This window comes from Centruroides vittatus, unplaced genomic scaffold (genome assembly GCF_030686945.1).
Source record: "Centruroides vittatus isolate TY-2023 unplaced genomic scaffold, ASM3068694v2 contig_964, whole genome shotgun sequence".
Taxonomy (NCBI): domain Eukaryota; kingdom Metazoa; phylum Arthropoda; class Arachnida; order Scorpiones; family Buthidae; genus Centruroides; species Centruroides vittatus.
In genome coordinates, this window is record NW_027122640.1 from 228535 (window position 1) to 245402 (window position 16868).

The window sequence follows — 16868 nt, forward strand, 5'->3', positions numbered from 1 at the left end:
GGAAAGTCGCGAGGTTGAGAAGGGGAAAGGAGGAGGAAAAAAATGCACCTCCTGATGACCATAAAGATTCGGAGAGTGGGTTATCCGACTGCATTAATTCGGAGCAACATGGTTCTTAAAGACCCCGTCGGCGTTTTTAATTCTGTTTTTCTCGATGGAAGAGAAAAAATAATCCATCCCAACCGGTTTAATTCCCCTTCTTGCGCGCTATATAAACAGTGTTTAGCAAAAGACGACGCCATTCGTGAAGCGTTTGCGTCACACCGCCCGTCAACCACGGCTCGAGATCGGATGGGTAGTGGACCCAGTTGGACGAAAACTTTGCTAGTGTGTTGTCTGAGACGCGAAGTCGTTCGTCGTGAGCCTCATGTCCGGATGTATAATACACGCCTGATAGGCTCATTAGAACGATTGCTGGAAAGTAGAGGTGACAAGGTCATTAAGGGGGGGACACCACTAACTTGGATGTGTAATCTGACGCTGTTTCTCCCGGGCTAAATAAGAGAACACGCAATCGGTTTCCTTGGCGACTTTTCCTCGCACAAAACTCTGCAACAACTCATTAAATTTCTTTTATCCTTCAAACTAATACCCGTAGACGTTTTCGAACGAGGCGTGGCACCTCCGTGAATCTGGTCCCCCCGAGAACTTTTCTGTCCTTGATAACTCTTTCGCTTCTACTCTCGGAAAAATGCCACCTTCCAGTAAGAAGAGCTGCAAACGCACTTATATATGCCGAGAGTGGCAGCTTCTTTTCCGTCCATTAATCACTTTATAACAACATAAACCCCCACAGAAAATCACGTGATGCGCCGGAAAGGTCGAGGAGACTTTCGAATTTATTAGAAGAAATTTGTTTGTAGATAATAAATACGCCGTTAGAAAAAAGAGCAGAGAACAGGGTCAACAAGGCAAAAAAAGAGACGATCCTACAGCACTTTAAGAGGAAGGAATCTAGGATTTAAGAATGAAGAACCTTAAAAAAAACACGAACAGATTTATCGATTCATCCGATAGATTTCTTCTTAACTTGTCTGGATCTATCTCACCTACATCTGAATATTTTAGTGGCAACGGGTGGAAGTTGTTCATCAAGGACGTCTATGTATGCATTCTGAATTAACTCGGCATTTTAGGCAAAAGAATCGCGTGTTAGTGAGTATTTTATTAAAAGTGGCATCTCGCTTGTTCCGACCGTAACAAGGTCGAAAGAATGCTCGTTTTCGTGTCCCGCCGTAACGTTCCGAAAGAAGGGCCATCTACAAAACACACACGATTGTCCAAGATCTGGTAGGGAAACATTTAGAAAAACTTTTATTGATTACTGTAGAATTTTCCTACTAAATTTAATGATAGATTGAGAAATTCGCGATTCGTGCCAAATTCTGCAGAATTAAATAAAAATTGTCTTTTTCCCCAAAGGCTTTTGTTTCTCTTCTTTAAAAATTTTTCCCATACAGCTCGATCCTTACTTATACAGTGGAACAAAATGCTTACGATACTCGTTCTGTGCCCACCAAAAAACAAAAAAATAATAAACGAAGAAAAAACTTCTTTAAATGCAAACTCGTATTATGAAAGGTAGGAACAGAAAACTCGAACGTAGACAGAAATAGGAGGAAATTTTGGCAGCGGATCCTCTTGGCCAAAATTCTGGATGCAATTTCCTAAATGCTTAGTGTCGTCTTAGTTCTCGCTCCTATCCATTTCGTTCGGAAACTGTTTGCCAAATAGCAGAATGGAGAACAAGTTCACTAGTCAAGAGCATCGATATATGTTCGAAAAACTTGGAATCCTTGAATAAAATAAAGTTTAAACCGTTATTTAGTGTTTGAAAATTACATTCAATATCTTCGTATAACGCTGTAAAGTTATTAAAAATACATTAATCTATCAACGAAGTACTAATTTTCATGCATTTTTATTCATTTATTATAAACGCAACTGAATATAAATTAAAGTAAACCTTCTAAAAAAAAGTCAGATTCGTTCTTAACTTTTTATTGTAAGGATGCATAAAAAGGGTTTCCAATGATATTACAGAGTATCATCTTCGAATTTAAGAGATTAGTATAAAGTTATCTATATACACAAACATATGCAAGTGACTATACTTACGTTTTATGTGATTTTTTAAATACTTATACCTTAAATTCGAAGACGATACGCTTTTTAATGTCATATATATACATACACATAAATACTGTAAATAAAAGAACTTCACTAACAAAAATTAATAGGGCCTCGACGTAAAGACGAAGGCCCCAGCACGAGATTAATAATTAAATTCGTCGGACGATAATGTCCAATTTCAATTAGTTGCGCCGCTTTTTGCTCGAATGATCAAAAATCATTTTAACACAGCGAAACACCCATCTTAGCAAACAGAGAAGTGCATCGGCGCAGCTTTTACTTCACCAAGAGCTGCCTTTTTTTTATACACACATACACATACACAGACACACACACACACACACACACATATATATATATATATATATATACTACTTCTTTTTTAATCTAGCTACTAATTAAAAAAGCAAAGAAGAAACAGTCGAATGTTCTCATTTAAGAAGAGGCACCGGCGTGTTTGTGCTCCAATATGAAATAATCTCGTGGATCTTAAAACTTCTATAAAACATCTTTTAAAAGATTAAATACTTTCGCTAAATCTACTCGCGTAATTGGCCATTTTTATAAAGTAAAAGCCAGTTAATTCTGTGTAAACACATCAGTGGCACTTGCGCTTCTTCTTCTTCCTGCCCCCTTCTTCTACACGACTAAAAGTTTTGGGACAGAAAGGTTCTTCTAAAATGCAACTTTAACAATCTTCCACCCCCTTTGGCTTAAACAGAACGTCCGAACGACGAAAAGTGAAAAATGTCGCGTACGTGTCACGTTAATTGCACCAGTCACGAAACTTTTAACAACCATATCGTCGTCCCTTTTTGTCTTTCTGTCGATAACGGGGCGAATTACGTAGGTAAAGATTTCGTGACGCTAAATTTGAAAATTCACTCGACTTATTCGCCATCGGCAGCGTTAAAAACGTTTTAAAAAAAGCACGTATACAATTCTGTTTATCGAATAAAGTTGACTTACCACTTCCGTTTTGTACATTCCTCCCGGTTAAATGCGGCAAATGAGATTTATTTACGATTTCGAACATTAAAGAATCACGAAAAAAGCGCTTTATAATAAAAGTCGAGAGTATAACGCACTTATTTGTGTATCGTAAACACTTTTAACTTATAGAGAACAGGAACAAATTGCAGTCGTTACGAAGCTTATAACACGTGTCACCAAAATTGTACAGCGATGTACGTAAGAATCTTCGAAATTTTCGTTATGAAAATGGCCCTTACCTATCCATAAATATATAGAAAAGAACCGTAACCACATTTAAGAAATTCTGACGAGAAAATTGTAGCAAATTTCACTTATCTGAGACATCTTTATCGTGAAACACGGCAAGTTAAGCACACGATAATCACAAGATAATTTAATATATTTATACTTTAAAGATATTTTAAATTTGGTCTAGAAGACGAGGAACAGAACAGGTTTGTTCCAGTTTAAATTTTGCGATTACGGCACGTTACTTTAGTAAGGAGGAAGGAAAAGCTAACACCAGACAAATTATGCGGGTTTCCGTTTGTCGCTTTACTTGTATCGCAATTCCTAAATCCTCTCACTCGCACCAAACTTATGTTGATAATCTAAACTGAGTAAACAATAAAAAACAGGGGAAAATTTCTATAAATTTAAGAACCTCCTCGCTCGCTCTCTCCTCTTATTCAAAAATCACCCCTTCTTAACAATACAAATAAATGTCGTCGCTGTAAGAAACTTCAGCATCATCGCCGTAAAAGTGGACCAGAAACGTTTCGTAAATAATTTAAATCCACATCACTAGAACAAAAAATGCCCGCTAGGCGACTTTTAGGCGCTGGAAAGGGTTATTTTTTCCGATATCCGATATTAAGATTGAGGACGTCATCTGAGGATAGTTATGTATATGTGTATGTATATATATATAAAAAAAGCAATAATTCGGTCATTAATACTCTGCATGGCCAACAAAATAAACAAGATGCAATAACTGCTACATGTATTTACTTTGTTACAGGAGAAGAGGATATTGATCATGCATGCTTGACCTTTTTCCGCGCGTTATATTATTACATTCATCATAAGCGAGTCTTTCGTCCGTATTATTACAAATCACATCAACAAGTGAACTGTTTATCGTCGAATTTTCCTCCTTTAGTAGTTAAATCCCCCACTTCACGTATGCTGCTGATGGTGCTGCTGCTGATGCACACACACACACTCCACAACAAGAATTCTTTACATATGCCGGCTGCGAGCAAAGTTACAACACACTGATCTCCCTCCTTCTATATATATATATATTTATATCGAGAAAGGCATTTAAAAATTCCCAAATACGTCCGCTCTATCTTTCGTTCCGGACTGTATTTTCGCATTCTAGACCTCATTTAGACCCCCGCTCACACGATAATAAGAACGGCACAGAATGGTGAAAGGCCGATTAAATGACGTAAATTTTCTGGATCCCGCCGCGTGGAGGTATTTCGGAAGCGAAGCCATCCCAACTTGTGGCTCCTGTATCGAGACATCCTCCGCAACGGATGGAAATTTGATAGAAGCCACACGCTGCACCTCGATCCCACTACGTTTAGGGGGATTTAAACGAGTCCAGTCCACCAGCCGGGGGTAGTAAAGGTGTTTTACTGCCTCTTAATAGGGGAATTTGACCGGATCAATTCGTCGGAGAAAGAGCACTTTGCCAATCGAATAGCGAATAACAAATTCGAATAATTTATTCGCGCCCTCTTTGCGCGCCTCGACGCTCCACACAAACACACGCACAAACACTTTCCATTAATAACCCACTCGGTAAGGTCCCGAAAAAGAAAGCGGGCTATAAATACCAGAAAAAGAGGCGTTTGATGTGGCCGACGGTTCAATAATTCACTTCTTTTTTTTCGAGAGAACGACGCCCGCTTAGAAAGTGTGACGTAGCTAGAGCCGTTCGGGCCCCGTATCGGTCTTTAGACGCCATTTGCCTGGACGAAAGGCGATTTTTAAAACTTTCGACACATTTAAACGCGCTCCTTTTTAAATTCAGTCGTGTTTGGACACGTTTTTTAAACTCCAGACATGTTCAAACACGCATTTTTAAACGCTAGTCTACGAGATTTTAGACGAATACATCGCTCGGAGTCGCAATGCGCACTCGGAGGAGCGAGAAAAACGCGCGAACGAGTGTAGAACCATCCCGACCGGCGAAGGTCATCGAGTTAACCCCCTCCAAAAATACCGAAGCCGTTCGTTAAACGAGAGGACCACCTCTATTAATAACCTCAGTTTATTTACACAGAATTGGGTTAATCACCCAATTCGTCTATGGAGGTGCTACTTTAAAGCTCGGGGTCGAACTTTAATGAAGGTCCGTTCGTGCTCGCGCGCCATGACGGTCGAACACCCTCCCCCCGGACGGTGTCGGGCAACAAGTGTCACCGCGCCGGGTGGCGGGACCGGGGTACCAATTTGAAACAATCACCTGACCATAAAGGCATGCAAATGACACCGGAGACGGACTACGGTCCAGACATTTCGACGTCGGAAACTGTCGTTTCTGCATGACCTATCCGCGGACAGAGCGTTCTTTTTTTTTTCTTTTTACTTTTTTTTGATGGCTTCCTCGCGCGTAGCGTCAACGACCTGCGGAGGAACGACATCTGGTGTTCGGGGGGATGCAGAGTAGAGCGGGGTGGAGGAGAGGAGAGGGGGAAAAACCGATGGCGCCGCTATAGAATGTCGTACGTAACTATACAATAGACATTCTCGGAGCAAACAGTTTCTTTCTAAGAAACGATTGGCGACTATTCACGATGCACGTCGCCGCGGTGGTTGCGTTAAACGGTTATTGTGTGGAGTTTGTTTACGTGCGCGTAAGCCGTGAGAAAGAATGCGTTAACGCCTGAATCGCACCAACCCGTAGCTCTTCTCTATTACAGTCTTGACGCTCCGAGAGTTACGATTCTATCGAGTAACTTTTTTTATCCTTCAGAAAAACCGTGAAGGAATAATTAGTCACGCTTTCTTATCCAATCTACTAATATACAAATTTCCACATTTCGGGTGCCAACTGAGTGCTCCTGAGCTTCGCATTCAGCGATTTTGGTTATTTTTTTCTATTTTACTCGTGTAAAAGGGTTAAACAATCGTTATCCCTCATTTTCTACAATTGACTTTCCCCATGAGATGGCTCCCTTACTCGATCTTGCAGTAACTCCCGTTCTAACCACCCTAGCTCTAGTAAAGGTTAGATTAGTTTGAGCCCCTCGTTTCACCCTTCGTTAGGGTGAAGCGATTATCCACTTCCTAATTTGTCTGGACAAACGGTGTCTCCATCTACCGGTCGAAACGTCAGATCGTTTATTACATCAGATGATGGCAAAGAGTTTGACATCAGTCGGTAATCCGTAGACTTTTTTCCTCACTCGTATCAGTAATAATTAATAAGAAGACGGTAAAAATGCGTGTCGTGTGATTTTCCACGAATCGTGACACTCGAATTTTGATTTCGGGTTGGAGGGGAAATACATCAAAAGCCGAAAACTAGTCAATGATGGAGTGGCGCCTACCCGAGTTTCGCGCCACTTCGGCAGTTTTTGAGATTAATTTACAAAAATTATAACCGTTTCGTGCTTCACTTCATTTTTTTTCTCTCCCCTTAAAGACGCGGGTAACGATAATAGTATTGGCACGTTTTCGGATCTTAAAATGGAGAAACATCGACGGCTATTTGGATCACCACCCAGTGTTTATGCATCGTGTTTACGCCTCGTATGTATTCTGTATGTTTTATGACACCGTAATTTGCAGCCATTTAGGTCCACGCGTCACGTACTCTAAAGTACAACGATGTCTAATGTTTATATTTATCTAATAACATGATTTATACAAATAAGCAGTCGTTCGAGTAAGTTTCTACGCTACTTTCCCAACATTTTTCCTCTCTGATGATAATCCTAACTTCATCCGAAGATGATCCAAAGCCTTCATCCCGAAAGCTTATAACGAGGATATTTAATGTCAATCGCTGACTTTAACCAGTTTTCTGAATCGTCACCCGCGAGGGAAAACGTCGTAAAAAGGGTGTAGAAACCGGCCCGGAGAACTTGTTTTCATCTTTTACTAATTGTAGAAAAGAACGATTTTCTGGAAGATGTGACGGAGTGCATCAATTTAAAGAGTGCTAATTTCTGTGCAGGAAGATGGTCAAGTGCAAACTGTGGCGTCTGATGCCGAGGGGGCTACACTAATGCGTAATCAATGACATTTTCGATAGGCTCCACCGAATTCCATCAGTAAACTAAGTTTGGTTGAAACAAAAACCGATCGTCCGACCGGGATTAATGAACGAATCGACGAGAATTTCTCGCCAATTGATTTCTAGCATATTCGACAGGGAACATGTGCAGTTTTAATGAAAAAATCATGTCCTTCGACGTGCCTGTTTCTATTAATCCCACCAGGGACCCGAGTAATGTCATCTTAGCGTACAAGTCCGGTAACTTTTGCTTGGATGAAAACGTACCTAATTTTTGTTAGTGCATAATTAGCATCCACTACTTCACTTCGGTTTTTACGTGCCCGGAGAAGGGGGAAACATTTATTATGCACCTATTTACTCTGTTCATTCCCTCGAGTTTTACAGACAAACACCGTACGAATCTAATCTAGGCACTAAGGAAGTATCTACTTTTTTTTTTACCTTTCTTTCTCTCCATCTCCCCTGCTCCTTTTTCAACTTAGACCTCATTAATAATTATGTTGAAGCGGTATTCATCTCACTACATTGTTTTGACAAATGTTCAACAGAATCTCTTTCTACAGACACTCTACATAAAGATGCTAATCACTAGGTTTGATTAGACACCCCAGGCTATCAAAACTCTCTTTTCTTTCGTAATCTTCAAATAGATAATCGGGAAAAAACAAACCCCCCGACCACTCTTCTACCTTTTGTAATTATTTAATAAAGCCAACTGACCCTCCCACCGATAATTTCGGCCCGCTTATCGACCCCGACACCGCCATCTTTCTCCCTTCGATCACGCGCTTTCCACATTCTTGTTTTTGTAAGGTGTCCAATATAAACAGTCGAATGTCGTCTATCTTGGACATAAAATTCTTCTCGCACCTGTGACCGAACGAAATTCGACATCAGGATGGATCCAACCGAGTGACAAACTTGGTAAAGGGGGAATTCGAACAGCGGCTCGACTTCTACGCGGCGATTTAATGCGAGACTTCTTAGTTAAACCAATCACTGCCCCTATACATCAGAGACATTTGAACGCAACTGCCTCAGCAATTAGCACAGCTTGTTGAACGTATTGTGCTTATTGTATTAAATTATGGTTATAAATTATCTGGTGTTCCGTGACTAGAGTACACATGTCTATCCATTAATCCCCGTCCTGTTAGATTGTATTCAGATTACCTACAAAAATACCTTGCTGGCAATTTCACGCTGTGTTGACAATGTTTACTGCTCTGTTGGCTACGGAACCTCGCTATCCATATCGCCAACAATGCTCCTTCGCCTTTAATGCTGCACTTTAAACCACTCATTTTTGCCACTAAAAAAAAAATAAATAAAAAAAGACTTTACGGTAGCTCGACCGGTCGCGACTCTAATCTTCAGATTGGCCTACCCGGGTGCACGGCCAAAGATGGCACACAATAAGTTCTCACGCTAGCATCGGCGTTAATTATCTGGCCACAAGACTCGAACGTAATTAGAAGAGAGCATGTGGCTAATTATATATTGCTCATAGTTCTATGGTCAGATGCACTGCAGAGTTCATTATACCCGGGTAGAAAAACTCACAAACTTCAGTTCTGGACTGAAAAAGAATAAGAGAAAAATGAAGGTGCTAAATATTCGTCACGAAACTTTCGGTCTAATCCGCAATTGGACATTAATAAGTGTTTAAAACTTGAACATAAATCATATATTTATAAATTGTAGCGATTGGAAATTTGCTGCAGACACGATGTTAATCTGGGGGGTTTTATGCTGTTTTAAGAACCCGATGACTAAAACGACAGCAAACTGCTTGGCAGGAATGATGTATGCAAGACTGTTCTCTTTTGCTGGAGAGGGAGCAGCACTTCCCCGTCTATCGATTGGCTTGGTATTACTGATGACAGAAAAAACCAATTAGCTGTGGATTAAAACCTCTACACTGTCTTGTAATAACCTCCTGGGCAACTCTGACGTCCACGTCTGAAGTTTGCAGACCTTTGTATACCCCTCGTTTGCAAGAATCCTTCCACTCTTATCTGCTAGTCGGCGGCCATTCTTTGGCGCGTTAATTTGCGCTTCATGCGTATCGTCCGAGATTCGTTTTTTTTTGTTTTGTTTTGTTTTTCTCTTTTTGTTTCTTCCCGCGCCGAAACTTCGAACTGAAACGTGTTTCCATTCACGAAACGGAAGTGACGTCACTCCGGAAGCGAGACAAAAATGCCAGCAGCTGAAAATATCTGCAGCGATGGATGACAGCAGATGGGAAAGACAAGGCGCTGTTTGTGGCTGGCTGCTGCTCCGTCCCAAAATTGTATCTGAATGGAAAGGATGTCGACAACTTCTCAATGGGTAAAAAGAGATTGTTTGATGATCATAAAACATCATTATGTAACAATGCGAATTGGCTCCAATCCAATAATAAACATGCCGAATTTTCGCTATTGCTTATTGACGGACGATGAAAATACTTTTTCAAATTTATATTGCCAAGTGTAAGAAGGGGCAATAAATACTGCTTCGTATCGTAGATTTTACAGATGAGGCAGTTAGCCCACTTAACGTGGGTAATTGTCGGCCATCGGCGCAGGTAACGCTATTTTGCTATATAATAGGAATGTCGGAAGAACAAAAACTCCACTATATTTCTTTAACTCATCTAGCCCTTCTTTTTTTGCTACTCCCTTTTACAGTTTTTTTCACACCCCGAGGTGAATACATAAAAATCTAGCGAGGGAAATGCTCGCAGCAGCGATCGGCCCTACTCTGTCTGAGAAAGGGAGAGAAAGAGAGGAGGAAAAAAACAACTCAAGAGTGGAAATCAAAAAGATTGTTCGTCCAATAAATCCCAGAAACTTTGGAGCCAGTTTTGTAATGGAACATCCTGAAGAGTTTTGGTAATGCTACGCCCTCCACCTGCACAATGAGAACAAGAACTTTCGATAAAAATTTCGTGGCCGTCGTATCAATCATTCTGTCACAGAGCGGCTCGAGGCAGCCCCATTGGTCGACTCATGTCCCGCTCTTTGTGCGTTCCACCATGTTTGCAAGCGCACACAAAAGCTTTCAAGAATCCTTTGAGTTCCAAGTCAGACTTGTAGGAGACGATATGGCCTGCAGCACGGACACTGTCCCAGAAGGAAGTCAGTTTGGACTCGGGGGGTCGGAGAGGGGGACGCCAAGGAGACGGCGTCCAGATTGACGCTCCTTTCGTTGTCATAGAGACGAAAAGCACACTATCGGCCCCCCAGTTCTGATACATTGTTGACCTTAGTAGTCTCTTCAATCTGAATTCTCCTTCCACTCCTTACTGTGGCGAAAGATGCTATTAATCATATGTTCATTCCAATGAATGCCAATGGTGGAAGGGATTGTTGTGATTAATGTTTCTTGCCCCGTCTCCCGCTCAGAAAGGGGTGAGCGAACCGAAGACCATCGTCTTGGAAATTAGGCTATAGTGTACCATATATTTATTTACAGTTAGAACGACCGAATGGGAAGATAGGAGAACAACTTCCAGAAAGGAACGACCCATGCCAAAACTCAGATTACGTCCACAAACCACAACTTCCATTACAAAACACGTAAAGAAATGACTCCGTATTATTTCAGGTATTATTTCAGGTGAAGTTATACGTGTTAGGCCTATATATTTTTATTGTTTTCTACCTTTACCTTAATTGCAACATACGGAAACTCGACAGAAACTTATTTACAATCGCCATTTTACGAGAGGGACAAGATTTTCTGACAGAAGCGGCGTTATCTATACCAGAAGCCCGTCTCGGAACGTGGGTAGAAACAAGATTTCGATAAGAAAACAACACATATACAAAAGTATAGATAAGAGAAAAACAATTTAGAGTTCCACCTCCGCGTGACGTTTTACGTTACTTAAACAAGAATTAGCCAAATACGACGAGCGAATATTCACGTGTCGAAATTGTTACGTAAGACCAAGTTAAAAGAGTGTGGTGGGTGATACAACGAAAGGCGGGTCAATCAACGAGCTTTAGCGACCGGACACACAAGAGTTTGAGGAAGAAATTGGAGAAGAGCAAAGTTAAAAAGTTGTAAAATATATCTAATTAGCGATAAAGAAGGCGGTGGAATTTGCTAAACTGAAACAATGTCGTCGATGTTGGACGGTGACCCTGCAAAAACTACCTGAATATACATTAGCCACCAAATGTGATTTTTCTATTAGTGTTGTGAAGTGTCCCGGCGTACATAAATTATTCTCCTAGACCACCTGCCTCCCAAACTTACCGGAACAAAAGGTCCTACTCGAAGGAGGTGGAGAAGACATGTTAAAGTGTACAGAAATTTAATTACATCACCGACTGCGATGTTTTTACTAGGATATCCGTTCTTCCTTTCGTTTCGCTTTCCCTCCCCTCTCTTTGACAAAACTTTATTCGGGCGTAAATTACTATTTTTAGCCATCATTTTGAGGAATGTTAAAATTTTTATTACACTACTGCGCCGAGTTATAAGTGAATTAGAGAAATGTCACCGGCGATAGAAAGAATGTTATTAGCGCTATGCTGCCTTTGGGAAAATATTGACTGCAGACAACGCTCCGACTGCTAGGTATTAATCAATATGGCCATTGCCTGCTATACATCCCGGTGACAAACATAAGGCACTGATTTCGGTCGCGCTCCTCCCGACGATCGAGCGCCACGTCTCCAAACAAAATACCCCAATGGCCACCCCATTTCCAAAACCCTCCCCCTTAACCCGAGGGGTCATCGACGATAAGCTTCTTCCTCTCCGGTTAAGTTCCTTAACTTTGTAGCTCTTTACGCAAATTACAACGCTCGCGACGTCCGATATCATCAAAACTACAAATCGAGATGAAATCGACTTCGAAACTGTCCTTCTTGGATATAAATCGAGTACTCGACTTCTGTATAAAAAGGCCTATCATTTGCCACCCTAAATTTATAAAAAGAAAGTTCTTATAAATCTGAAGCAAGTCACTAAAAGTCATTTATTAACCATTCGTGAAACTTTTTATATAATAATCGATCGAAGTTTTATGCCAAAAAATCGACTTTTCGACACGTGCAGTAGGCCATTTTGTCTTCCTGGCGACTTTTTCGGATACAAGAAGCGCTCGTCGCATAAGTCACCGATAGACTGTGCATCCATCGTTACACGTACGTAAACAGTGCTGCCAACTTCGCAAACTGAATATATTTTATATTTATCGGTCTAGCATATTAGTTACGGTGCTCGGGTTTTGTAGCGAGGAGGCAAAAGAATAGAGAAAAAGCCATTGTCTCCCTTCGACTCGGAGTATAGAGGAAATTGCCGATAGATCTTTTCGTGTCATCGATCAAATACAAAAGCCATCTACGCATTGCACGCTTTATTTCTTCCGAGTGGATATTTTCGCGCGTACAAACGACACACAACGGTTACTCCGAAAAACGGGACAAAAAATAGACGACCAAAAATAGTAAAAAACGCAACACGACACTCGCCCTCCTTAAAACTAACCGGCAACCCCGTTAGTTACGAATTACACAAGAACGGCGACCATTTTTTCGCCTGCGATAAGAGCGCTAAAACAGTGTAGTTTTCTATGAAGTAAAGAGGGCCAATTCGTCCCATAGCGAGTAAGAGAAGAAGAATAATGGTGGGCTATTTCGGTGACGCACTTAACACCAGGCTAATGGAGACTATCGTTTTGCCGGGAAGAGATGAAAATTCGCCGAGATTTAATAATAAATCCGATAAAAAGGTCGAGACAATACTTAAGTGACTTACGTAATAGGCTATTAAAACGGGAGATCCCGCTCTCTGGAAATTATTTTAGAATCCTTTCTTTGGATCTACCTGCGACGTTTCTACAGGTGCAATATGTTCCCCGCTAATTATTATCCCACGTGAAATAAAACACGTGCAAACCAAGCAGCGATACATTAATTATTTCTTCTATATTGCAGTCAAATATCCGGGAGAGCGCGCGCTTCTCCCACCACAAACATTTTTTGGTCTTTTAAATCGAAATCCGGTTAAGTTTACATTTTTACCTTATTTGTAATCCTCGCTTTCTATTTGTCGACGAGAGGCAGGGAAAAAATGTAGCGATAAGATCTTAACTACTCCAATCTCCAACAATTGAAACTTGTTAACCGTTTAGGAATTAAAAAGGCTTTTTTTGGGGTAACTTAACCTCCCAAAATTAAGTATAACGCGCGCTTGCCAAGTTAACTACTGGCGGCTTGATGTTCAGATGTGTTTGGGGATTTTTGCGAACTACTAACGCCATTTGTACAATGCGCTGGCTAAGTTAACTATTAACTATTGTAGTACAATAAATGTACGAATCTTTGCTTTATTACCTACCATCGACTATTGTATCACGTGTATACGATAATTCGAGAACTATTAATGACGTACGTACGATAAGCAAATCAATTTTGGCGACATTTATGTAATAAGCGTACAAATTTATATGAATTATCGACGCTTTGTGCAATGGGCGTATATATTTCCATGTTGCTCTATTAACTGCTACTGTACAACACGTTCATGCAATATTTTGAGAACTATTAATAACGTAGGTACGATAGGCTGCATAAATCAATTTTAGCAACATTGGTGTAATGAAAGAATAAATTTCTTTGAATTACTAATGCTCTATTTATCTTTTTTGTAAACTATTAATGACTTATGTACGTTGCATAAATCAATTGTGGAGATATTTATACGTGGAGCGTAAGAATTTCCATAAATTACTAATGCTTAGTACAAAGGGCATATGCACTGTATGAGGTCACTCCATAAACGGGTACAGTACAACACGTATGAATGAATTTTTGCGCACTACGAACGACATTTGTGCGATAAATCAATTTTAGCGATTCTATCTACAAAGATATTGTACATTATATAAGGATTCCCGTGAATTCCAAACGCTTTGTGCAACGAGTACACATTATTAGTGATTGTTGTACAACGTTTACACAAATTTTCGCAAACCACTAATGACATTTGTACAACGCATAAATCAATTTCTATGAATTTACTACGAGTGTCACACGGTCGTTATATAAATTTTTGCAACTACTAACAGTTGATGTACAATGGGCACATGCGAATTTTTATGAACTACTAACGCCACCGTACAATGGGCGCATAAATTTTTGTGGAGCCGTTACGGCCGTTACGTAACGGACATAAAAATATTTGTACAGAGAACTACTGACGGTACGGTACGATCTACAACGGGCACAGGAGTAAAATTTTCGACTCGATGGAAGGGGAGGAGGAGAAGAAATTACGGACGCCGCATACGGGAGGAGGGTAAAGGTGTTAGACATCAACGTTTCATCCGACGGTCGAATTGTCGTTATTAAGTATTAAATCCCGAGAAACCTTGGAATATCCTTGGAAGTAATCGGAAGCCCCTTAATGGAGGTGGCGAAAAAGATTCGATAGGAGCAGCTAGTGGGTCGGTGGCCCGGAGGCAAAACAGAATTATGATGATTATTGTCGCGGACGGATTTTCGGAGACTTCGGCCTCGAAGAGATTACCTGGCGGCGACCTTGAATGCTCGACCCCGTGATTTTTCCGATAAAGAATTATTTTTAAACCTTATTTTCTCGACTTATCTAAACATTGCACAAAGTTTTCCGCGTCGACTTGTCGGTCCGTAAAGTCTGTCTCGCGCTTTTCCACTTGCCCTTAAGGCTTCATTCCCATGGGCAAAACGACAGATTTCTCGTTTGGAGCTGGAGGTCAAAGACCAACCACCGACTTATAATGATCGTGTGCTTAGCGACGCGGCTCGGGGCCACTTTTCGTTACCGGACCAAACACAATGCTACATTATCTGGTCCCGCGGACACACTTCTCCTTTCTCGCATTAGCATCTATTAATAGTCATTTCCCAACCAACTTCCATTACCCATTTCCCAAACTACAGGAGGGAGGTTCGAGCCGCATTCGCGCGTTGGTTTCGATCCCCAAATTTCTACCTTTACCACACGGTAAACAATTAATTAAAAGAGGAAATTCGGGGAGCCAAATAACGGAAAACGTTCTCTACCCCGCCGAGACTTTTGTCAACGTCTGGCAGTTCCCCGCGCCCTTTCCTCCATCTAGACTGGGGGAAGGCAAAAATGGCGGGAGTACCGCGTGCTGTCTGACCCATTTGGCCTGGCGCGAAAAAGCCTTTTTTTTTTTTTCTTTTTTTCCTTCTGTTCCCTGCTCTGTGACATCGACGCGACAAAATACACCTTCTCCATGCAAAATACCTTGATCAGACGAGGTAAATACGAGAAATCTTGTTCTGTTAGCCTCTTCCCTTCCGAGTTCCTCGCACACTTGTTCATAATCTGCAATCAAATTGCAATATATAAACATACACTTCAAAGGAAACACAACTGAAGGGGGGATTGCGCGGCCCGCTAATTCGATTAAACTGCGAACGTCGATAAACGTCCGGTGTTTGCGAACGAGTTACGAACTTCGACTCGAAAACTCGTCCACATAAATAAAAATCGTTGTTTTGCGCTTCGATAGTATTAAGGGCCAAGGTTACTGCGGTGTGATAATGATGACGTTTTACTCGTCATTAACCGGGGGAGGTACCGAGAGACATAAATTTCAAACCAGTCGGGTCGCTCCCCCGTCTTCCCCGCAAACTTTCCCAGCATCGAAGTCTAGACACAACAGCTGCCGGTCTCACAGAGCTTGTCTGGACGTCTCATTCATGGAGAGAGTATCTCACCGGCACGCTCTTATCGCTCACCCTCGCCCGCTCTTTTGACTGCGCTTCCATCGGTTAACGGTCACTCCCAATAAAGGAAGTTACGGTTAATCCCCTTTTTAAAATCTAGAAGGAAAAAATAAATAAAAAAAAAGTAAAAAATTGGACCACACCGTCCTCACCGATGTGTCGGCGCCATTAAGAATTCGCAAACGAACCCGACGCGCGTCGCTTATAGCTTTCGCTGCACGAGCGTAACGACGACTCACGTGGCCGGATAACTTACTTACATTCGTATTGGGATCACCCAACCAGAACACCACGCGAATCGGTCGTGTCGACGTCATGCGCTATCACCCCGACCGGTCGACTACGACGCGTACGAAATTTATGTCAGATACTAAACGCGTGCTCGAACGGAACGATGATTCGAATTCCGACATGGTGTATATGTCCAAGCGAAGTCGAGTAGGGTACGGACGCGACCATACGCGTCGCGTCGCGTGGCGTAACGCGCCCGGCGGGCTCTTCTGGCTAAATTATGATAGTTCATTATTATAATTTCTAATTAACCAATTAAAATCGACGAAAGGCGACCCGGGATTAAAGCGGGTTAAGGAGAGTGCGTGGTGTGTTCGCGACTAGTTAAGTAGGCAGCCACACAAAAACTGCCGCGATTTGCACGATCCAAAAGCGAACCATTCGGCTTTTTTGTGCAAGAACGTCGGTCCCGCGCCCGCGGGTCGTCGCCCCGACCGCACCGCGGCACCACCAGCTATCCGCCATATCCG

The 16868-nt window shown here is 41.6% G+C and overlaps 1 protein-coding gene and 1 long non-coding RNA gene across 8 annotated transcripts in view; one reads left to right on the forward strand and one right to left on the reverse strand.

Annotated features, from left to right (window-relative positions):
• LOC136985402 (zinc finger protein rotund-like) overlaps positions 1-16868 on the reverse strand; it is a 219201-nt gene that overhangs the window by 201714 nt on the left and 619 nt on the right. For 6 of the 7 annotated variants that reach the window (XM_067282675.1, XM_067282677.1, XM_067282672.1 and 3 more), the window contains exon 2: positions 15623-15703. The exons of the other annotated variant lie outside the window; for it this stretch is intronic. In XM_067282675.1, coding sequence (XP_067138776.1) covers positions 15623-15703 — 81 coding nt within the window. The remainder of the gene's footprint in view (positions 1-15622; positions 15704-16868) is intronic. 7 annotated transcript variants of the gene reach the window in all.
• On the forward strand, positions 9611-13998 carry LOC136985405 (uncharacterized). The gene is made up of 2 exons (XR_010882338.1): positions 9611-9938; positions 10042-13998. It is a non-coding gene; the product is annotated as an uncharacterized lncRNA (long non-coding RNA).